The sequence below is a fragment of the Hyla sarda genome, chromosome 2 (assembly GCF_029499605.1).
Source record: "Hyla sarda isolate aHylSar1 chromosome 2, aHylSar1.hap1, whole genome shotgun sequence".
In the NCBI taxonomy this organism is placed as follows: Eukaryota; Metazoa; Chordata; class Amphibia; order Anura; family Hylidae; genus Hyla; species Hyla sarda.
The window spans coordinates 305225735-305250847 of NC_079190.1; the positions used below are offsets into that span (position 1 = coordinate 305225735).

Consider the following 25113-nt stretch of genomic DNA (forward strand, 5'->3'; position numbering starts at 1 on the left):
CTTTATGTGCGTTGGTGACACAGTAGCAGTGAAAGCACAGGGTCCGCTGCACAGCACCACTACTCCTGGGATCGTTCTGACAGCCAGCTCTGCGGTATGGCACGGAGGTGTCAGCCTCCGGCAATGACTGGTATCGGTCTCCAGTGGTTTGGCAGCGCTATAGGTCTCCTCCTCCAGACGTCCGCGGCTGGCACGGATGGCACCGGCCCAACAGGTGTGCCGAGGGTCTGTGGGTGGCGTGTGGAGATAGCGGTAGTGTGGCTATGAAGTGGCAGCAGCTGTGAGAGCATGAGCGGCGTCCCTCGTGTGAATTAGGCGCTAAATGCGCGCACGGGGTAGCAGTAGTGGTGGTCCCGAAACTGGGGACTTCCAGCAGTTGCGAGCAAAGTTCTGCATTATGCTGGATTACAAGATGGATAAATATGGATAGATGCAAGTGATGGATGTGATTCGAGATGCGTTTCAAGGCCACGGGCCTTTTCCTCAGTAGAAATATAGGTCCTATATTCCTAATGAGGAAAAGGCCTGTGGCCTTGAAACGCAGGGCCATGCAAGGGCCCTGCAGGGACAGCGAACAGTAGCTATTAATATATATAGTATCCAATAAATACTTTTATTACTTATACCTGGATCATCTATTACGGTCTATCTCTTTCTTCTTTATTTATACCTATTTATACCTTGAGGACTGGTATTTTAGCTGTTTGTTCAGCTTTATCCATAATTGATTCCAAATACGGTCATTTGTTCAGCGAGAACCCTATGTTCATGTATAAACATTTATAGCTTCACGAAAAATAAGAAAGTTTCCATGTTTAAGTTACATTAATTCTAATGTGACCTTGAAAGGTGATCATGTGTATAACCCCATGAAAGGGGCAAAAATAAAACTAAGAGGTTTTCATACATGTTTGAGCCGTAATGTAATCTATATGCTTAAATGCTCGTGCGGTAAAGCTTACATCGGGCAGACTAGTAGAATGATTAAAACTCGATTTGCGGAACATAAAAGTATGTATAAAATTCTGTATTGCACAGCGGACACAAAGCATGGTGAAACCTCAGTAGCATGTCACTTCGCTAAGTGTAAGCATAATGTAACCGATCTAAGATGGTTAATTTTGGAAGAGGTACCTGTCAGTGTGAACGAGGACATGAATAGATGCCGTTTACTGCAGAAGGAGGTTTACTTGATAAACGAATTAGACATAGTGGAGCCAAGGGATTAAATGAGCTTTGTAATATTAAAGTCTTTTTACAGAGTTTGTATCTTTTTGTAATGCCTTTTACCCATCTTTTGGTATATTTGTAAAATAATCATAATAATAATAGCGTAAAGTAAGTTTTAAATTAACCTCTTATATACCAAGGTATGTTGTAACAGGTATTTAAGTCAGCCCCAGCTGTCAGTCTGAGTGCATGATTAAGGGGATCCTTACCGAAATGTAGCGTCAGGCTCAGCTTTGGACGTGAATGCAATGACTCCATGCTCCTACTTAAGGGGGTTATCCAGGAAAAAACTTTTTTTTATATATCAACTGGCTCCAGAAAGTTAAACAGATTTGTAAATTACTTCTATTAAAATTTTTTAATCCTTTCAGTACTTATGAGCTTCTGAAGTTAAGGTTGTTCTTTTCTGTCTAAGTGCTCTCTGATGACACGTGTCTCGGGAACTGCCCAGTTTAGAAGAGGTTTACCATGGGGATTTGCTTCTAAACTGGGCGGTTCCTGAGACGTGTGTCATCAGAGAGCATTTAGACAAAAAAGAACAACCTTAACTTCAGAAGCTCATAAGTACTGAAAGGATTAAGATTTTTTAATGGAAGTAATTTACAAATCTGTTTAACTTTCTGGAGCCAGTTGATTTATTAAAAAAAAGTTTTTTCCTGGAATACCCCTTTAACCACTTAACCCCTTAAGGACTCTGGGTTTTTCCGTTTTTGCACTTTCGTTTTTTCCTCCTTACCTTTTAAAAATCATAACCCTTTCAATTTTCCACCTAAAAATCCATATTATGGCTTATTTTTTGCGTCGCCAATTCTACTTTGCAGTGACATTAGTCATTTTACCCAAAAATGCACGGCGAAACGGGAAAAAAAATCATTGTGCGACAAAATCGAAAAAAATACGCCATTTTGTAACTTTTGGGGGCTTCCGTTTCTACGCAGTGCATATTTCGGTAAAAATTACACCTTATCATTATTCTGTAGGTCCATACGGTTAAAATGATACCCTACTTATATAGGTTTGATTTTGTCGCACTTCTGGAAAAAATCATAACTACATGCAGGAAAATTTATACGTTTAAAAATGTCATCTTCTGACCCCTATAACTTTTTATTTTTCCACGTACGGGGCGGTATGAGGGCTCATTTTTTGCGCCGTGATCTGAAGTTTTTATCGGTATGATTTTTGTTTTGATCGGACTTTTTGATCACTTTTTATTCATTTTTTAATGTTATAAAAAGTGACCAAAATACGCTTTTTTGGACTTTGGAATTTTTTTGCGCGTACCCCATTGGCCGTACGGCTTAATTAATTATATATTTTTATAGTTCGGACATTTACGCACGCGGCGATACCACATATGTTTTTTTTTTTTTTTTTTTACACTGTTTTTTTTTTTTTATGGGAAAAGGGGGGTGATTCAAACTTTTATTAGGGAAGGGGTTAAATGACCTTTATTAACACTTTTTTTTTACTTTTTTTTGCAGTGTTATAGGTCCCATAGGGACCTATAACACTGCACACACTGATCTCCTATGCTGATCACTGGCGTGTATTAACACGCCTGTGATCAGCATTATCGGCGCTTGACTGCTCCTGCCTGGATCTCAGGCACGGAGCAGTCATTCGTCGATCGGACACCGAGGAGGCAGGTAAGAGCCCTCCCGGTGTCCGATCAGCTGTTCGGGACGCCGCGATTTCACCGCGGCGGTCCCGAACAGCCCGACTGAGCAGCCGGGTCACTTTCACTTTCACTTTAGAAGCGGCGGTCAGCTTTGACCGCCGCTTCTAAAGAGTTAATACCGCACATCGCCGCGATCGGCGATGTGTGGTATTAGCCGCGGGTCCCGGCCGTTGATTAGCGCCGGGACCAACGCGATATCATGCGGGATCGCGGCGCGATCCCGCTTCATATCGCGGGAGCCGGCGCAGGACGTAAATATACGTCCTGCGTCGTTAAGGGGTTAAGGACCTAGGGTGTATGGATACGCCTTGACATCCTGGTACTTAAGGACCCAGGGCGTATCCATACGCCCATACGCCTGTGGGAATTTTGGGAATATCGTTCAGCAGGCATCCCGCGCAAATGCCCAGGGGGTCATCAGACCCCCCCATGTTGGCGATCGCGGCAGATCGTTGGTGAATTCACACTAACGATCTGCCGCGATTCGGGTCATACGGGTCACGTGTGACCCGCTGACCCGAAGATATAAGGTGATCGGTGGTGTACAATACACCCCCTATCACCCACTGTATCTATGGGGAGGTGGCAATTTCGTCACCCCCCCAGGAGCGCTGCTATTGGCTGGACGATGGTCCAGCCAATAGCAGCCGGCGGGGAGGGGTTAACTGCATCTTCTTGCAGCTCTGCCAGTTAGCTGAGTTCAGTCAGTGGGCAAAGCTGCTCGAAGGTGCCAGGGACCCCCCCCCCTGTGAAGATTGGAGCCCCCTCAGGACCGATGATCCCCCATAGAGCAGGGACAGAAAACTCCCCAGGGAAAGGTAGGAGAAAATAGTGTAAAACAGTAAAAAAAAAAATCCCCCCCCCTAATAGGTCCCCAAGGGTCTGCCGGAGATTTTTCAGCTTGACCCGGGCCCTATTAGGGGTTCAGGGCGCTGCATTTGCCCCCCCCCCCCATTTTGTTTTGGCCGCATCTTTTTATTTTTGTTCATATAATGGTGATTTCATATAGTGGTGATTTCTATATACACTACATACATCCACCATAGAAAAAGGCGATGGCTCGCCGGGCATTTTCGGTAGCGGAGGCATACACTTTTCTTGCCTCCAACTCTGAATCTGTCAGTGAGGACGATGAAGATCCAACATTCCTGTGATCTTCATCGTCCTCCTCATCATCTAGCAGTGATGATGAGCCCCCTGCACTGCGGCGGATACGCCACCAGGCGAGGCCACGCACCCCCCATGAAAGTGCTCCAGTGGCTGGCACTAGTGCCAGTGGTGATGCCGCTCGTACTAGGAGTCATACCGACCAGGCGATTTTACCCCCCTTCCGATGAACCTGTCTGGAGACCCCCAGAGAGTTATCAGCCACGGATTCCGGAGTTTGTTGGCGACGCCGGAATCCAGATTGACATGGCTGGGTTCACTGAATTTGACTTTTTCAGTTATTTTTTCACTGACGGCCTGGTCAATCACATGGTGGAGCAGACGAATCTGTGCGACAGGCAGTTCCTCGCCCACCACCCTAATACTTTTTTGGCCAGGTCCAATGAATGGTACGCCATCAGTGCAGCCGAAATGAGGACATTTTAGGGCCTCGTGCTGCACATGGGCCTGGTCAAAAAGCCAAGTGTCAGGCAGTACTGGAGCGGGGACGTCCTATACCAGACCCCGCTGTACAGTATGGCCATGGCACGGAAGCGGTTCGAGGCCATTCGGAAATGCCTGCATTATGCAGATAATGAGGCATGTCCACCCTGAAGTGATCCCACCTATGACCGGCTTTACAATGTGAGGCCGGTCATCGATCACTTTGGGGCCAAATTTTTGGAGGCCTATGTACCGCTTAGGGAGCTCTCTGTAGATGAGTCTCTCATCAGTTATAAGGGGAGACTCATCTTCCGCCAATATATTCCCTCGAAGCGGGGGCGATATGGCGTGAAGCTATATAAACTTTGTGAGAGTACTTCCGGGTACACTCTCAAGTTTAGGGTCTATGAGGGACGAGATTCCCGTATTGAACCCCCAGATTTTTCCCCCACTCTGGGTGTTAGCGGGAAAATCGTTTGGGACCTTATGTACCCATTGCTGGATTAGGGTTACCACGTGTACGTGGACAACTTTTATACCAGCATCCCTCTCTTCACATCCCTTGCCGCCAGATCGACGTCCGCTTGTGGGACCGTGCGGAAGAATCAGAGAGGCCTCCCTCTAAATTTTGTTCAGACACCTATGCCCAAGGGTGAGTCCCGTGCCCTTACCCATGAAAACCTGTTGCTGGTCAAGTATAAGGATAAGAGGGATGTCCTTATGCTGACCACAATTCATGGTAACGGCAGCTCACCTGTCCCTGTGCGAGGTACCACAACAACGGTCCTCAAGCCTGATTGTATTCTGGACTACAATCAGTATATGGGGGGAGTTGATCTTTCCGATCAAATCCTGAAGCCATATAACGCCATGCGGAAAACACGGGTATGGTACAAGAAAGTTGCGGTCTACTTGGTACAGGTTGCCATGTACAACTCTTTTGTACTGTACCAGAACGCTGGCAACACAGGGACATACCTTCAGTTCCAAGAAGTCATCCTAAAGGTACTGATCTTTGCTGACCGGGAAAGAGCAGGCCAGAGTTCCCAAGGAACTGAAGTTATAGGTGCCAGGATTGTCCCAGGCCAACACTTTCCAGGTGAAGTCCCCCACACTGGAAAGAAGGGATGATCCCAGAAAAAATGCAGAGTGTGTAACAGGAGGGGGATATGGAAGGACACAACCTATCAATGTGACACTTGCCCTGATCATCCGGGCCTCTGCATTAAAAACTGCTCTAGGGAGTATCACACTTCCATGCAATACAAAATTTTCCCTTTTCATTTAAATTTTCCATAATTTGACCCCAATGTACCAAATCCAGAGTACATTCCAAATTTTAACCCCATGAAACCACTAAACCACTGTTCTGGCTCCATAGGCAGAAGCTCAAGGCCCCTGACTGCCCTCCTGTTCCTCTGTGACCAGTGTGCACCCGGAGATCCGTTTTATGCCCAGATATGAGGTATGTCCTTTTTCCAAAGAAATATATTTTGTAGTTTGCCCGTAGTGCACTTCAAGTCAGCTTATGGGGTACCTCCATACTCAGAAAAGATGGGGTTTCAAATTTTGGGGGGTATTTTCTGCTATTAACCCTTGTAAAAAAGTAAAATTTGGGGGAAAACCAGCATTTTAGTTTAAAAAAAAAAGAAAAAATTCATTTACACATCCAAATTTAACAAAAAGTCGTCAAACACCTGGTGGGTGTTAAGGCTCAGCGGACCCCTTGTTACGTGCTTTGAGGGGTGTAGTTTCCAAAATAGTATGCCATGTGGGGGGTTTTCTGCTGTCCTGTATTTGGTCTTTGGTATATATTTGGGCTTTGAAGTTAGTGTAGTTCATAATATAGTGTCTGTACCTGTGTGTGACGGTCTTCTCACAATTCTTCTGTGATTTTTACCCCACTATATATTTTTACCAGCATACAAAATGACTGTTGTCTCTTATTTTTCCCAGCTTGCAATGCGGCCGAGACCTGACTGACTAGTCAGCTGATGACAGGGAGCATTTCTGCTTCAATGGGCAGAGGGATCAATCTGCAACTAATGCAACAGCTGTAGGCACCCTGATTGAAAACCACAGGTCTTTTGTTTCAATGGGTGGGGTGGCTGATGTGTGAGAAGGAGGAAAATGGCATTGTGGGATTTGTAGTAAAAAAAAAAACATAAGTCAAACAGGAAATACAAGTTCACAAAAAGCTAGCCACAGTGTTATGGTAATCTCATGACATAGCCATTTAGCTCCAAGACAAGCGTAGATCCTTCCTAAGCATGTCCATTACTGTCTGCCAGGTACGTACTAAAATCACCTTATGGTGGATAACCCCTTAAATCATTCCAGTACTTATCAGTTGCTGTATGCTGCAGAGGAAGTTCTTTTCTATATGAATTTATTTTGTCTGACCACAGTGCTCTCTGCTGACACCTCTGTTCATGTCAGGAACTGTTCATAGTAGGAGAAAATCCCAATAGTAAACCTATCCTGCTCTGGACAGTTCCTGACATGGATAGAGGTGTCAGCAGAGAGCACTGTGGTTAGACAGAAAATAAATTCTAAAAGAAAAAAAAATTCCTCTGCAGTATACTGGAAGAATTAAGATTTTTGGAGTACCCCTTTAAAATATACTATATGCCGTAAAATATGTTGACACCTCTCATTATTGAGTCTGGGTTTTTTAGCCACACCCATTGCAAATACCTGCTAAAATCAAAATTCACAGCAATAGATTTTATAGGTACAGTGAAATCTCCTTTAGTGGACATCTCCCAATAGCGGACAGTTTTTAATTCCCCGGCAGAGTCCCATAGGACTTAATGTATTTGCACCCTCCGAATAGGGGACATACCCAATAGGGGAAAATAGGGGACAAAACACTCCCACTAGTGGAAAAAACACTCCGTATAGGGGGAAAAACACTCCCAATAGTGGACAAAACACTCCCAATAGGGGACAACCAGGCTTATGTGCCTCCCTACCTACAGTGCCGCCATCAGGGGGGTACAGCCAATACTCCAGTAAGTGGCTCAGGGCCTTGGCCCCTGCTGAACACCCCCTGTAGCATCCCCAACACACCCCTTATACCAAATCATCCCCCCCTGTGCCAAATCATCCCCCCCTGTGCCAAATCATCCGCCCCTGTGCCAAATCATCCGCCCTGCCAAATCTTCCCCACCTGTGCCAAATTATCCCCCCTGTGCCAAATCATTGCCCCCTGTGCCAAATCATCCCCCTATGTCAATTCATTCCCTCATCCCCATGCCAAATCATCCCCTCTGTGCCAAATCATCCCCCATGCCAAATCATTCCCTCATCCCCATGCCAAATCATTACCCCCCATGCCGAATCATTCCCCCCCCCCCCCCCATGCCAAATCATTCCCTCATCCCCCTCCTCTTCTTACTTCTTACCTGGCCAGCGGGCAGTGATGAGTGACGCTCCTCTGTGCTTCACTCAGTGAGGACAGTGAGCAGCAGTGGCTGTCCGAAGTGACAAGTGACGCTCCTCTGCACCTCACTCACTGAGGGCAGCTGCAGTGACGAGCGTCACTCGTCACTGCTGGCAGCCGCAGCTCCTTTCATTGAGTGAGGCGCAGAGGAGCACCACCCGTCACTGCCTGCTGGCCAGGTAATAAGTAAGAAGATCAGTGGGTTGAGGGAATGGGGAAATGATTTGGCATTGCAGGGGGAATGATTTGGCATTACTTTTCCTAATTAATTATATTGTTGAGATTTTTTTAAAGACTTATTACAGTGCAAAATGATTTATTTATATTTAGCTTTTTATTGTGTTTTGTAGGTAATTACACTCTGGAGTGAGTACAGAACAGTATCTCATCATTTAGAAAGATGTTTAAGCCTTTTCTCCCAATAGTGGACACTTTTTTTATTCCCCGTGAGTGTCCGCTATTGGGAGATTCTATTGTAGTAATATGAGTTATACTGAATAGTTCACTGACTTAAATAATGGAACTTAACATATCTTTTTTCACAAGTCAGGTTATAAATCTGCTATTCGTCTGAAATTACCTGTTGCAGCATTCATAACAGAGTTTCAAAATTCTTAGAAGTAACATCAGCAAAGTGCATTAGAGGGCCTAGTTGCACAGTACATTAGGGGGGCACAGTGGAACAGTACATTAGATGGGCACATTCAAGGGCATGGTGTGTGGCAGTATTATACTCAGGGGAAAAGTGTGTGGCAGTATAATATTTAAGAAGTACAGTGTGTGGCAGTATTATGTTCAGAGGCACTATGGGTGGAAGTGTTATATTTGGAAGGAACAGTGTGTGGCATTATAATATCCAGGGGGTACATTGTCTGGCAGTATTATATTTAGGGGCAGACCTGGATAAGTGGACCCTTACTAAAAGTAGTTGAGTACCCCAACCCTAAAATCATGGGGTGCATCAATAGGGGCATAGATGCCCACAACAAGGAAATAATTCTACCGCAGTACAAATCACCAGTCAGACCACCCATAGAATACTGTGTACAGTACTGGGCACCAGTGTACAAGAAAGATATAGTGGAGCTGGAGAGGGTTCAAAGACGGGCAACCAGAGTAATACGGGGAATGGGAGGACTACAGTACCCAGAAAGATTATCAGAATTAGGGTTATTTAGTTTAGAAAAAAGACTTAAGGGCGACCTAATAACTATGTATAAATATATCAGGGGACAGTACAGAGATCTCTCCCATGATCTATTTATACCCAGGACTGTATTCATAACAAGGGGGCATCCTCTACGTCTAGAGGAAAGAAGGTTTCTACAACACCATAGGTGTTTTTTTTTTTTTTCTGTAAGAGCAGTGAGACTGTGGAATTCTCTCTCGGAGGAGGTGGTCATGGTGAACTCTGTAAAAGAGTTATAAAGGGGTCTGGATGCATTTTTGGAGAATAATAACATCGCTGGTTATGTATACTAGATTTATAGGGACAGAACGTTGATCCAGGGATTTATTCTGACTGCCATATTTGGAGTCGGAAAGGAATTTTTACCTCTAGTATGAGGGTTTTTAGCCTTCCCCTGGATGAACTCAATAGGGACTCATTAGGGTTATAGGTTGAACTAGATGGACTCTGGTCTTTTTTCAACCTTACGAACTATGTTACTAGGTTACTATAGAAACTCGAAAACGAAACTGATATATCACGTACCATTTTAATTTATTTTAGTTTTACTTTTAGTACTTAGTAGTTTTATTATTTTACTTTGTTATAATGTCAAAGATCACAAACACAAGTGTCAGTTATTAATTTATTTCATATAATAATTTTTTCTTTTAAATCTGTCATCTCAAATTGCACAAACAAAGCTGTCCCACCCCCTGCCATAGACTTGCATTGAGGGGCGGAGCGTGACGTCACACGGGGCGGAGCTGTGACGTCACGATCACCGGCCCCGTCATCAGACCCGGAGCGGATGTTCGCTCTGGGGCCTGATGAGAGCGGGGTGCTGAATGCGAGATCGCGGGGGTCCCCAGCGGCAGGACCCTGCGCGATCAGGCAACTTATCCCCTATCCTTTCGATAGCGGATACTTTGTCAGCACGGTAGTACCCCTTTAAAGTCTCTCCTCTGTTCACTCAAAACAGTTATTAATTTATGTGGATTTAATATAGTTGATATTTTATAATATGGATGCATTAGTTAATAGGTCTATGATATCAATGTTAAATGCATCTATGTCACAGAAGATGGTCATTGGCAGTTGTGTTTTTAGTTATTTATTTATTTTATTTGCTTATGTTGTAGCTGTTGAGGGCAATGATGAACAGTTTTAAATGGGTTTTCCAGCCTAAACTACTGATTGCTTATCCACAGGATAGGACATCAACAGTAATACCCGCTGATCAGCTGATCAGCCACAATGCCAGAACTAAACAGTGTATGGGAGTCAAAAGCCTCAGCTTTGTACATTGTTTGTAGTGTTGACAATGGGTGATAGCAGAGCAGCTCCCAATAACTACAAAAACACTATAGAGGGAATTTATGAAAACAGGTTTTTGTTATCATCCTGGTTGTTTAGCATGTTTTCTGGTTGAAATTCTGTCTGTCTTGTGCCAAAGTTATCATTTGGTTTCACATAATGTGGTAAATTTGGCTAGTATAACTTTCTGGAGTAAGCACAGGCAGTTCTCTAAGTGTGGTTGGAGGTTGTCTGTGTTTGCGACATTTGGAGGCCAGTTGCATCAGAAAAATGTGACATAAATGCACCATTGCCACAAAAATAGATGACCCCCCCCCCCCTTTAAACACAATGATAAATCCCCCCAATATTTACAGCCACCCCTCTGTCTAGGCTTCTACTGAATTTAGTCCTTAGTAAAACCATGCTGGCTATCATTTGGAATACTAATAATTGTTACCTATTCCTGTATCTATTTTTCATTATAAGCTGTAACGCCCCAATGGATGTGGACCCGCTGTGCCACTTACTGGTTACGTTTAGGGCAAAACTTGGGAAAGAAGTGGTCCCTTGGTTTTCACCCCTTATCCTGCTCCAGTACTTCAGCCACATGTGAGATACCTGGTTGCTACCGCAACAGTTGTCCTTTTAAGTGGCAGCTGGCCTGGCAGGCCAGAGTGCCAAGAAGCCAAGCACCAGAGATACATGCAGGAGGGGTGAGCTGATGCTGTAGATGGTATAAGCACAGCAAATAAAGTCTGATATAGCAGAGCTGATATGGTGTTAGCTCAGTCCAGGTCATTTACAGGAGAAGCACCAAGATACCAAGGAATCAAGCAGAGGCAGAGTCGAGATATCAGGCACAGGTCCAAGGTACAAGAAGACCTGGCAGGGAATAGTAGGGGAAGGGAATCAGGAGCATGCACAGTCTTTATAATAAAAGGCACGTAGATACGCTAGAAACTGTTGCAGCATTTGGCACTGCAGGAGAGAATGCTAAAGCTGACCACTCTGATTTGAATTTTTTCATACCTTTTTTTTTTTTTACATTTATTCTTAACATCACTTAAAATAAAATCCCATATAGATTACAGATTGGATTAAGTGATTACACCTGTTGCCTATATGAATATATTTAGCAACATTTTTCTCCAGGTTAAATTTAAAGATCTCCTATTGATCACCTGTATCAGTATATGAGAACAATTTATCCCAGTCTATGTCCTAAAGTTCAGCCCTTAACCTGGGGAAATTGGCCTTTTTAAAATTATGTTTTTACCCTCCTGACATGTTTTTAGTTTTCTACACTTTAAACAGAATGTAATAATACTGTGATCACTATTACCAAGATTTTCACAAATCTCACAACACACAACCAGCTGCTTGTTCAGTGACATTGCATCTTATCTCAAGGGCGGGCACATAGGAACAAAGGGGAATGAGGCAGAGATGCTGGGTATGCTGGCTCCTAAGCAGGCATTAACATACTTGCAATGGAGGGTAATCCAGTAATTGGGAGTGATGTGTGCTGATTGTGAGAGAGGAAGCTGTATATCTCATTGTATATTTCTGAAGTGGTGATCCACTGTTCAGGCAGCCAGATTGCTTATCCTTTCATGGATTTTCTAGAGCCAGTCTGGAGTGCAGAGCACATACTTTATATAAAAATCTTAAAGGGGTACTCCAGGCAAAACCTTTTTAATATATATATATATATATATATATTAACTGGCTCCGGAAAGTTAAACAGTTTTGTAAATTACTTCTATTAAAAAAATCTTAATCCTTCCAATAGTTATTAGCTTCTGAAGTTTTCTGTCTAACTGCTCAATGATGATGTCACGTCCCGGGAGCTGTGCATGATGGGAGAATATCCCCATAGGAACTGCACAGCTCCCGGGACGCGAGTCATAAGATAGCAGTTAGACAGAAAACAACAACTCAACTTCAGAAGCTAATAACTATTGGAAGGATTAAGATTTTTTTATAGAAGTAATTGACAAATCTGTTTAGCTATCCGGAGCCAGTTGATATATAAAAAAAAGTTTTGGCCTGGAATACCCCTTTAACCCTTCCAATGCTTATCAACTGCTGTATGCTACGGAGGAAGTTGTATCGCTTTTTTATGTCTGACCACAGTGCTCCCTGCTGCCACCTCTGTCCATATCAGGAACTGTCCAGAGCAGTAGGGGTTTGCTATGGGGACTTGATCCTACTCTGGCCAGTTCCTGACATGGACAGAGGTGGAAGCAGAGTGCACTGTGGTCAGACTGAAAAAAACTATACAACTTCCTCTGCAGCATACAGCAGCTGATAAGTACTGGAATTTTTTTTTTTTAAATAAAAGTAATTTACAAATCTGTTTAACTTTCTGGCACCAGTTGATTTAAAAAAAATAGTTTTCCACTTGAGTACCTCTTTAACCCCTTAACGACGCAGGACGTAAATGTACGTCCTGGTGATATGGTACTTAACGCACCAGGATGTACATTTACGTCCTGAGCATAACCGCGGGCATCAGAGCGATGCCGGCATCATGCGCGGCAAGTCCTGGCTGTGGATCGCAGCCAGGGACCCGCCGGTAATGGCGGACACCCGTGATCCCGCGGATGTCCACCATTAACCCCTCAGATGCCGTGATCAATACAGATCACGGCATCTGCAGCATCGCGATCACTTAACAGGATGATCGGATCACCCGCAGCGCTGCTGCAGTGATCCGATCATCCTGCACGGCAGACGGAGGTCCCCTCACCTGCCTCCGCTGTCTTCCGGGAGTCTTCTGCTCTGATCTGCCTTCCCGCAGACCAGAGCAGAAGATGACTGATAACCCTGATCAGTGCTATGTCCTATACATAGCACTGAACAGGATTAGCAATCGAATGGTTGCTATAAATAGTCCCCTATGGGGACTATAAGAGTGTAAAAATAAAAGTAAAAAAAGTAAAAAAATGTAAGTAAAAAAAATTTGAAAAACCCCCTCCCCCCAATAAAAACGTAAATTGTCCCTTTTTCCCGATTTTACCCCCAAAAAGTGTAAAAAAAAATTATTTTATATACATATTTGGTATCACCGCGTGCGTAAATATCCGTACTATTAAAAAAAAATTTAAATTATCCCGTACGGTGAACGGCGTGAACGTAAAAAAAAAATCCAAAATAGCTGCTTTTTTATAACATTTTATTCCCAAAAAAAATTTAATAAAAGTTTTATATAAGCAAATATGGTATTAATAAAAAGTACAGATGACGGCGCAAAAAATGAGCCCTCATACTGCCGCTTATACGGAAAAATGAAAAAGTTATAGGTCTTCAAAATAGGGGGATTTAAACGTACTAATTTGGTTAAAAAGTTTGCGATTTTTTTTTAAGCGCAACAGTAGTGGAAAAGTGTATAATCATGGGTATCATTTTAATCGTATTGACCCAGAGAATAAAAAACACATGTCATTTTTACCATAAATTGTACGGCACGAAAACAAAACCTTCCAAAATTAGCAAAATTGCGGTTTTCTTTTTAATTTCCCCACACAAATAGTATTTTTTTTGGTTGTGCCATACATTTTATGGTAAAGTGAGTGATGGCATTACAACGGACAACTGGTCGCGCAAAAAACAAGCCCTCATACTAGTCTGTGGATGAAAATATAAAAGAGTTATGATTTTTTGAAGGGGAGGAGGAAAAAACAAAAGCGTAAAAATAAAATTGTCTGAGTCCTTAAGGTCCAAATGGGCTGAGTCCTTAAGGGGTTAAAGGTGTTATCCACCATAAGGTGATTTCAGTACGTACCTGCCAGACAGTAATGGACATGCTTAGGAAGGATCTGCGCTTGTCTTGGGGCTAAATGGCTATGTTGTGAGATTACCATAACACTGTGGCTAGCTTTTTGTGAACTGGTATTTCCTGTTTGAATTTCCTCCTTTGCCTAAAAAAAACATAATTCCATTTTCCTCCTTCCCACACATCAGCCACCCCTTCCATTGAAACATAGGTGAGCTGCATCCATTCAAAAGACCTGTGGTTTTCAATCAGGGTGCCTACAGCTGTTGCATTAGTTGCAGATTGATCTCTCTCCCACCAAGCGATCTCTCCACCAATTGAAGCAGACAGGCTCCCTGTCATCAGCTGTAGAGTGAGAAAACAGTCATTTTGTATGCTGTTAAAAATAAATATTGGGGTTAAAATCACATAAGAATTGTGAAAACCGTCACACACAGGTACAGACACTATATTATGAACTACACTAACTTTACAGCCCCTGTAGCATAGTCAAATAAAAAAGAAAATCCTGCAATACCCCTTTAAGCTACCATCTAGTGTTATACATTTAAAATAAATATTGTTTGATGCATTTGTTTTCACTGCTAGTTTGTAACACATGGATCTCCTTACTCTTATCCTACCTCCACAGTCCACTTCACCACCAAAGCACAATGGGTGAGATTTTATTTTTATTTTTTTTGAAACGTGTAGAGAAAGAGTTGTTCAGTTGCCCATAGCAACCACTCAGATTGTTTCTTTCATTTTTCATAGGCCTTAAAAAAAATGTAAGAAGCGATCTGATTGGTTACTATGGGCAAATGCACCACTTTTCTACACAGGTTTGGATATATCTCCCCTTGTGGACTGACCCTCTCTAACCACTGCCACTTTATTTTCTGCTTGGTCCACCCTTCACATGCCTAGTTTAAATATTTTGCCACCCGTTCTAGGATTCTCTTATCTTGCACTTCGCACTACATAAAATTCACATTTATATTAATGCACTTTGATATTTCTTTATGTGCTTCACTTATACAACCTAGATAATTGTTGCAATCTTATTAATATTTAATCAATTGATACTTTTTATCCTCAGAATCAATAAAAATAAATTAAATATAAATCAATAACTTTTTTTTTAAAGAGCATCGGTTATCAAACTACATTTTCTAAACTAACTCAGATTATATTCCCTAACTACTCCTAACACCCCTCCTTGCCCTTAGAAACATTTTCAGAGATTTAAAAAGCTCTGTATCATACCTTTTGCCCTGCTCACATTGTGTGAGCTCCTGGCAGGAGAAAGTGGGCGTAGCCCAACAGGCGCAACATCACTGAAGCCTTTGAGATCTGTGTCCCACATGCACATCATAAGTTTGGTCTCCTGCTAGGCATGAACATATATATGATAAAGGGAACCATGGTAACATATTGTACATGTGACTGGACATTAGCTTTGTAATATAGTTGTTTCCCAATGCTGGTCCAAAATCTCCAGATTCAGTACAATATTTTACGTGTATGTAATACTTTAATTTTTGTTAGAGAATGTAGACAATTACGGTATATATGAAATGCTGTGTAAGCTTCTGCACATGTGTACCATGATCTTGGAGTTATGCTCAGCTCTGCCTCTTCCATGTCGTTCTCATGGACATTTTATTTGTCACATTTCACAATTTGGTGCCCTGACTTTTGACTGGTGTGATATATTCATACCCCAGGGAAATTGCAGGAGGATCACCACAATCAATAGCAAGTAATTGGTCTGTTGGGGGTCATGAGTACAAGTTGACTTGCATTCTACAAAAATGTGATACATTTTTTAATTTTTTATATTTTGTCTGTTCAAAAAATAAATAAAAATGCATCCTAATAGAATTCTGACAGACAGACAGACATTTATTAAACTATGGAAATTTGAAAAGGACAGCAAAATGTTTCGTGTACAGGTCCTTACACATAAAACACATACAGAATATATAATATTACCTTTAACAAGAGTTTGCGTGAAGCTGAAATCTTTGACTTTCTCTATGATAAAAAAAAACAAAATAAATGTTTATATATTTCTGTCAGTTTTTTTGTTGTTGATAATGTGTTGCAGATATAAAAGGAGAGCTCACAAAGGTGGGTGCGGAATGACAGATTGAGGCGAGACCCCCGCGATCATACATCTTATACCCTATCCTTTGGATAGGGGATAAGATGTATTAGGGCCGGAGTACCTCTTTAAATTACAGTGTACAGGCAATGAGATCCACAGTGAAAACACACTTTATGCTGTGCATTTGTGACAGATCTGCATAAAAAATGTTTCTAGAATCATCCTAATAGGGTGTATTCAGTTGGAGTGCCTGGGGCAGCATAATGGCATCAAAGTTAAGATACATTAAGAAAATAAATAGCAAAATAAAAAAAAATTGTACTAAAATTACTGTAAATAAAATAGTGCTGACTGGGCAGGGAAAATAAAGATAAAGCAGGGAATAAGATATACAAAGCCTTTAAAGCAAATCTGTCATCAATTTCACCTGCACTAACCTGTTGGTACAGACAGGTACTGCAGGTGACCCTGATGACAACCATACTTACCTTGTCCCGTTCCGTGCTGTGGTTCTTCCGCCGTATCTTCTGTTCCAGGCCGACCTGGAACATGGACAGAGCTTTGTGATGTGACTGCTGCTGTCCACTGCTTGGTCCCGCTGCTAGCAGAACAAAAATACGGTGGAAGATTGCGGAACGGGACCAGGTAAGTATTAATGTCACCACTTTCACCTGCACTACCTGTCTGTACCAACACGTTAATGCAGGTGAAACTAATGACATACTAAAAAACACTTTTAGCTGTAAAAATTGCACTGCATATTTTATATGAAGGAACAAACTGTACAGAATGATTTTTTCTCTTTTTTTAATCAATATAGTAATGTAGTTTCTTACCTCTCTGATGTTGGTTGCACAAAGAAAGAAACAGAAAAGTAGGTTATTTAGGTGGGATGATTTGAACATTTATGTTGATAAATACAGAGAGCTTAAAGGTTGTCAGAGGGCAGGTGCCAGTTGCAGAAAGTATTCTTTCAAGCCATGGAGAGGGCAGAAATGAGGTAGGGGAAGAACAGGCAATGGATTTTCTGCTCCCCAGACAACCCTTTTAAATGGTCACTGTCATTTCAATAAACTTTGAATAATACAAGAAAACATAAAGTCTGGCCCTGCATGGTCTACGCATAAAAATGCATAAACAAATGGGCCCATATTAATCAATGTCCCTGAAACCAACATTATCTGCTTATCCCCATAACAACCAATCACAGCTTAATTTTCATTTAACCAGAGCTAATTGCATGATTGGTTGCTTTGGTTTCAGGCAGATTAATAAATCTGGACAAGTGTCTTAATGAGGGCTGATGTGTAATGCACACACACAACCGCTGACTGGGGGTCAGTCATATTGAGCTCAACTCTAATATATAAATAATTGGGGCCCCCAGATCATACTTGGGTGGCTCCATTCAGTCATTTACTTCATATCTATAAGTACAGGAAATGCAAAAGTGAAATCCAGATAAATTGTTCTGGTTCCAACAGTGCTGTTTTAAGGATTATAGGAGTACTCTGCCCACAGACATCTTATCCCCTATCCAAAGGAATCCACTGGGACCCCCGCGATCTTCGTGTAGCACCATGCCACACCTGGGGACTGCCACGCCCTCTCCTATAGACATGAATGGAGGGGGTGTTGCATGATGTCACGTGTGAAAACCCAGCGTTCTAAACTTACTGTTTAGAATGTCAGGTGCGGCACGGGTGCTGCACGGAGATCGCCTCAGAGATTTCCAAGGAGATTTCACTTTTGTATTTTGGGGGGTTATAGATATGAAGTATAGACATAAATGGAAGGGGCACAGTGTGACGTCGCAAGGGGTGGGCCAAAGGCTGTCTGGGCATGCTAGGAGTTGTAGTATCACAAGAACTAAAGAGGCTCCCTGTTTGGGAAGACATTGCATTATGTCAATTGCAGAAATGTACTAACGCATTTTTCGTGTTTATTTTTCTCCTCGTTTCAGATCCATGTATACAGAGAATTATGGCAGATTCAGTGGACTATGGCAATGAAATGAATTTTTTTGTTCTTTTAATAAAATGGCTAACGAGGGCTGTTGGGGAGTGTTTTTTTTTATAAAATAATTCTTCCAATGTGTTTTTTTTTTTATTAAATTTTCAGGCTTAGTAGCAGAAGACGTGTTATAGACAGAATCCATTACTAAGATGGAGCTAGCGCTAACCCTTAAGTATTACCCCGGTACCCACCACCCCAGGGTACCAGGAAGAGTCGGTACCAACAGGCCCATAGCAGCAAAAATGGCGCTCCTGGGCCTAGGTGGTAACAGGTTGGGGAGGGACAGTAACAATGGTCCTCACCCACCCTGGTAACGTCAGGCTGTTGCTGCTTGTTGCCATCTGGCTGAGAATGAAATACAGAGAACTCTAGGCTTTTCTTTTAATAAATAAAAAAATTTAAGAAATGCATAGGGTTCCCCATATTTTTATTCGCAGCCAGATACCAACCAAGCAGCAACAGCCTGATGTTACCAGGGTGGGCGAGGAACATTGCTGCTGGCCCTCCCAAGCCTAAATAATGCCAGCCTGTTACCGCCTAGACCCAGGAGCACCATTTTTTATGCTCCGAGCCTGTTAATACCGGCTCTTCCTGGTACCCCTGTGGCAGTGGGTAATAGGTAATATTTTGGGGTTAGCACTAGCTGCTTTGGGGGCTAACGCTTAGCAATGGATTCCGTCTATAAGGTGGCTTCCACTACTAAGCCTGAAAATTTGATTAAAAAAAAGTGACACATTGGAAAAATTATTTTATTTAAAAAAACACTCCCCCACAGCCTTCGCTAGCCATTTTTGTTAAAGAAAAAAAATCCAGTTTATCTCTGTAGTCCACCGAATCTGCCGTAATCCTCTGCATACATGCATCTGAAACGAGAAGGAAAAAAAAACATGAAAAATGGGCTAGTAAATTTTTGGTGCTCTCCGCTGGGGAGAGCACCCATAATGCAATGTCTTCCCAAACAGGGAGCCTCCAGTTGTTGCAAAACTACAACTACCAGCATGCCCAGACAGCCTTTGACTGTCCAGGCATGCTGGGAGTTGTAGTTTAGCAACAGATGGAGGCTCCCTTTCTGGGAAGACACTACCAGAAGGGTCTGTTCACATTATACAAAATGTACAATGTTAACAAAGCCTCACACTTACCACCCTGGTTCCTGACTGTAGCCCCTCCACTAATGACGTCATCACAAGGGGGCGGAATTACACAGATTTAGCCGGGACAGGAGCCAGGGTGGTAATTGGACGTCGGCTTCTTAATACACTATATACAGCTATCTATAGATAGCTGTATATACTGTTTACCGCCCAAAGGGGCTATAGGAGCAGGGAGTCCTGTCAGTATAGTATACACTGGTACACTATGCACCCCTGTATACTATACGGCCTGGGGAGGTGAGTAGTGATGCTGTACATCACTCTATAACTCCTTACACTCTGTGAACCGCACACTCAGCATCCGATCCACTGAGTGGTAGCCTGAAGGCAGTGAAAAAACTGCCACAAGGTACAAAATTGGCTGTTTTCACACACCAGCAAAAACACCAGAAAAAAATGCCAAAATGCAGGAAAAAGCTGTGGCAGTTTTTCTGGCGGTTTTTTCTGGTGTTTTTTAGGTGTAAAAAAAAACAAGTGGACACCTAGCCTTATGGCTATGCTTTATATTCAAGTGGTAGAATTAACTAGCAGGTAGTTGATTTTACAGATTAATTGTGGCCATAGGGCTTTCCTTTACTGAAGCTCCATATATACTTACGGTTCTGGCATGACTCAAAGGAAATAGATCTCCTGTAGGCAAAAAAAAAAAAAAAAAAAAACGAAATCATTAACCAAATGAGAAATTTGTTTATAAATTGAAGCATAGCAGGATATGAAAGTTCACCTGTAATTTTATTCTTCTGCCAGGTCTTCAGAGAGATGAACATATATGTTGGGCAGGACAGGTGCCAAGGCAACCAGTCTCAATAATTAGAAATGGACCTGTGCATGACCCACTTGGCAACATAAGGTTACTGCTCAGCATGGACATACATCTTTCTGAAGATCAGGAAAAAGATTAACATTACACTTTAAAAGAGAGCTAAAGAGACAAAGATGCAGATTCAAAATCTTTTTTTTTTTTTTTTTTTCATTTTCTTTACTTCCATTCTCTCCCTGTAAGGCTGTAAAGATATGCGCCTAAGTAGTTCCTCTTGATTATATTACCAAGCTTAGCATTCCTTTGTATGCATCAGAATGGCATGTAGCAGTGGAACGCAAGTCAGAAGAAGGATAAAAAATACAGATTCACCATTTGTGTGTATTAACCTATTTATCAATTACTTTAGAGGGACAAGGCCATTGTTGGGAGGGCCCCTCGGAGGTAACAGACAATCTCTTGATGGGCCTAGGTTGTATTCACATGGGTGTGGGGCCAGTTAATGTGATGCTCTATACTCCAAGGGAATGTTCTGAGGAACTTTACCATCAGTCTTTGGTATAAACTACTGTATATAGTACTCCAGCTGCCAACCATACAGTAGAAAGAATACAGCCATGATGAGGTGTCAGGTGTGGTTGCCATTTTAATGCTTCATTGAGCACAAAGTTGGCATTTTTACTCTGTAAGCGGCAAAAATGGGGAGATTATTACTATCTAGGCCACACAAAGGGGCATTATTACACTGTGGGACCTAAAAGAGGCCCCTATTATTGATAGAGAGAACTGGAAAGATACCTTCTCAGGAAGAGAGTAGTGGATGCATGGATTAGCTTTCCTGCAGAAGTGGTCACTGCAAATACAGTGAAGGAGTTTAACCCCTTCCCACAAATGGACATATATATATATATATATATGTGTGTCCATTCACGATCACTGCGCTACAGCTGTGCGGGTGGTGATCGATCCTGATGGTTAACCCCTTCAGTGCGGCAGTCACACTAATAGCAGTGACAGAGGGGGGGGGGGGGCGCTCCCTCAGTTCTCCATTGAGACCCCACGATGCAATCGTAACCAGATACCTTCAAATGGCCTCTGGTTACCTGGCTATGGAAGTAAAAAAATAAATAAATACTGTAAATAAATAAAAAAATAAACAATAAATATAAATACAAAAAATACAGTATTACTGCGTCCGTAACAGCCAAAGCAATAGAACTCACATTATTTAACCCGCACGATGAACGCCTCAAAATTTTTTACAAATAAATAAAAACTTGTCAGATATACCCTAAAATAGTACAATTGAAAACAGCTACTTATCCCACAAAAAAGCCCTCACACAGTTCTATTGGTGAAAAAATAAAAAGGTTGCAGCTCTTAGAATATGGGGATACTCAAAAATTGTTTTAACAAAAAATTATTTTTGTGATGTAAATGTGGTAAACTATTAACAATGTATATAAATTAGGTATCGCCATAATTGTACCAAAGAGCAGACTAAAAAGAACATGTAAAGTGCGAAGAACGACATTTTTTTTTTCATACCACCTCATAAAATATTGAATAAAAAGTGACCAGAGTGTACCCCAAAATGGTACCAATGAAAACATCAATTTGTCTTGCAAACATATTTTGGAACCCAAAAGGCCTCTGCTTCTTAATAAGATGTTTACAAAATATCCTTAAAAAAAAAAAGGAATAGCCAATATCCACACGGTGCTCCATCATGTCTGAGGCCTGCGTGTGAGTCATGTAGCATACAAGTGCCACATATGGGATACTTCTAAATATGTCAGAATTAAACATTGAGTTGCATTTCTCTGTCACACCCGCTGTGTTACAGACAAAATGAAGCAAAATGGCATATTTGCTAAAATAAATAAATTTTGAATTCCACTGTGCTTTAACCCCTTAAGGACGCAGCCCTTTTTTGCAATTCTGACCACTGTCACTTTATGCATTAATAACTCTGAGATGCTTTTACCGATTATTCTGATTCAGAGATTTTTTTTGTGACATATTCTACTTTAACACAGTGGTAAATTTTTGTCGTTACTTGCATCCTTTCTTGGTGAAAATCCCAAAATCTTCTAACTTTGAAACTCTCAGCTTGTAAGGAAAATGGATATACCAAATAAATTATACAGTATAGGCCATTTATATGGATACACTTTAATAAAATGTGAATGGTTGGTGATATTAACTTCCTGTTTGTGGCACATTAGTATATGTGAGGGGGGAAACTTTTCAAGATGGGTGGTGACCATTTTGAAGTCGGCCATTTTGAATCCAACTTTTGTTTTTTCAATAGGAAGAGGGTCATGTGACACATCAAACTTATCAAACTGTTCATCTAGGAATGCTCGGACCTGGCACGTTCCCTGAGTTTTTCCAGCAAGATGGTGCACCACCACATTATGGGTGTCAGGTTAGAGCATTCCTAGATGAACAGTTTCCTGGAAAGTGGATTGGTCGCCGTGGGCCAGTTGACTGGCCCCCAAGGTCTCCCAATCTCACCCCCTTAGACTTTTATCTTTTGGGTCATCTGAAGGCAATTGTCTATGCTGTGAAGATACGAGATGTGCAGCACCTGAAACTACGGATTCTGGAAGCCTGTGCTAGCATTTCTCCTGCGGTGTTGCTATCAGTGTGTGAAGAGTGGGAGAAGAGGGTTGCATTGACAATCCAACACAATGGGCAGCACATTGAACACATTTTATAAGTGGTCAGATACTTGTAAATAACTCATGAAAGAATAAAGTTATGTTAAAACCAAGCACATCATTGTTTTTCTTGTGAAATTCCCAATAAGTTTGATGTGTCACATGACCCTCCGATTTCAAAATGGCCGCCATGGTCACCACCCATCTTGAAAAGTTTCCCCCCTAACATATACTAATGTGCCACAAACAAGAAGTTAATATCACCAACCATTCCCATTTTATTAAGGTGTATCCATATAAATGGTCCACCCTGCAAATCTCCCATGATTCTCTTACAGCTATAATGCTGCCAAAGCCCTATGATGCAGTCCAAAACATCTGCAGTGACGACGTTGCCCATGCCAAATTTTAACATGTCAGAGAATGGACACTGTGGCTGTATTGGCACACAGTATTTTGGGTCAATTTTACAGCTCAAAAAAACATTTTTTTTCCTTTTCTGTTGTACTTTATGGAAAAATGCCTGGTAATATCTAGTCAATAAAATTCTATCGCCATAAAATAGCTTTTTTCAGCTATTTATGGCCCAAGAATTGCTGTTTTGCAATTGCTGTTGCAAACACCTCAAAAAAGGACCAATCATAAAAGAAAAAAAAAACTGAAGTTTTCCGCCATTTTTTAAGTAGAGTTTAGAATTTTTGATGTGGCAAAACAGTGTTAGTGCTCCCCAATATGATAGATTCATTAAGGCTTATCAGTTAAGTCTATTTAGCCAGTTAGAAAACTCACGGAGATCGTGGATAAGATGTTTATGGTGGAGTATCCTTTTAAGGATGCAGGGAATACCTGTACACCCTGCGCCCGCTCCCATGCAATAGTGCGGGCTCACGAGCTGATCCTGATAGCTACCAGGACCCGTTTCTAATGCTGGACATCACCAATCGTGGTGATGCCCGGCATTAACCCCTTAGACACCGCAATCAAAGTTGATTGTGACGTTTAAAATGAAAAAAAAATCCATTCCCCTACCTGCCTCCTCACCGTCTGATCAGTGCTTCAGCAGCCTGGAGCAATCGAGCACCGATTACCATGATCAATGCTATGCTATGGCATAGCTTTGAGCAGTGTATGCAATCCAAGTATTGCATGTACTAGTCCGCTGTGGGGACTATAAAATGGTGTAAAAATAAATAAATAAATGTGAATTAACCCCTTTCCTAATAAAAGTTTGAATCACCCACCCCACACCCCCCTTTCCCATCTAAAAAAAATGTAATATGTAATCAAAATGAAACAAACATATATAGTATCGCCATGTGCATAAATTTCCAAACTATAAAAAGTATATTATCAATTAAATCACACGGTCAATGGCGTGTACGTAAAAAAAAAAAATACCAAAGTCCAAAATTGCGTATTTTTGGGTCATTTTGTATAGCCTAAATAAAAGTATAAAAAGCGATTAAAAAGTCCCATCAAAACAAAAATGGTACCAATAAAAATTACAGACCACGGCGCAAACAAAAAGCCCTCATACAGTCCAGTATATGGAAAAATACAAAAGTTCTCAGAGGTCAGAAGAGGACAATTTTAAATGTACACATTTTCGTGCACAAAGTTATAATTTTTTAACACAGGTAAAACAAAATCAAACGCATATAATCATTTTAATCATATGGATCTACAGAATAAAGCTAAGGTGTAATTTTCACCAAAAAATTGACTGCATGGAAACAGAAGCCGCTTAAAATTACAAAATGGCGTTTTTTGTTTGTTTGCTTTTTTCAGTTTTGTCCCACATATCATTTTTGTTTCGGCTTGGCCAAAGATTTTGTGGTGAAATGACTGATGTCATTACAAAGTAAAATTGGTAGCGAATAAAACAAGCCCTCATATGGGTCTGTAGGTGGAAAACTGAAAGTGTTATGATTTTTAGAAGGTGAGGAAGAAACAAACGAAAGTGCAAAAAGGGGTTAAAGGGTTAAATGGGGTCCGTCTGGTGTCTGTTGCTTTGCTACCTTCTCTCATCATTTTAACAGATCTGCAAATGGAGCTCCAGCACACATGTGAACGAGTCCTAAGTGGTAAGCCTATTTATGTTTGCATCAGGTCCCAAAAGAACTAGTTTACACTACAAACTATGCCACTCTATGTCGGCATTTCTCTTCTCAGAAACCAACATGTAATAAAATAACTTGTGTTGTGTTTGAAGGAAATAGTAGTTTTCCACTTACCTC

At 41.6% G+C, this 25113-nt stretch overlaps 1 protein-coding gene across 1 annotated transcript in view; it reads right to left on the minus strand.

Annotated features, from left to right (window-relative positions):
- The window catches only part of TNNI1 (troponin I1, slow skeletal type), an 84802-nt gene that overhangs the window by 54649 nt on the left and 5040 nt on the right, over positions 1 to 25113 (minus strand). Inside the window, exon 2 of the mRNA XM_056560146.1 lies at positions 16166 to 16207. Within this exon, the coding sequence (XP_056416121.1) occupies positions 16166 to 16207 (42 nt within the window). The remainder of the gene's footprint in view (positions 1 to 16165; positions 16208 to 25113) is intronic.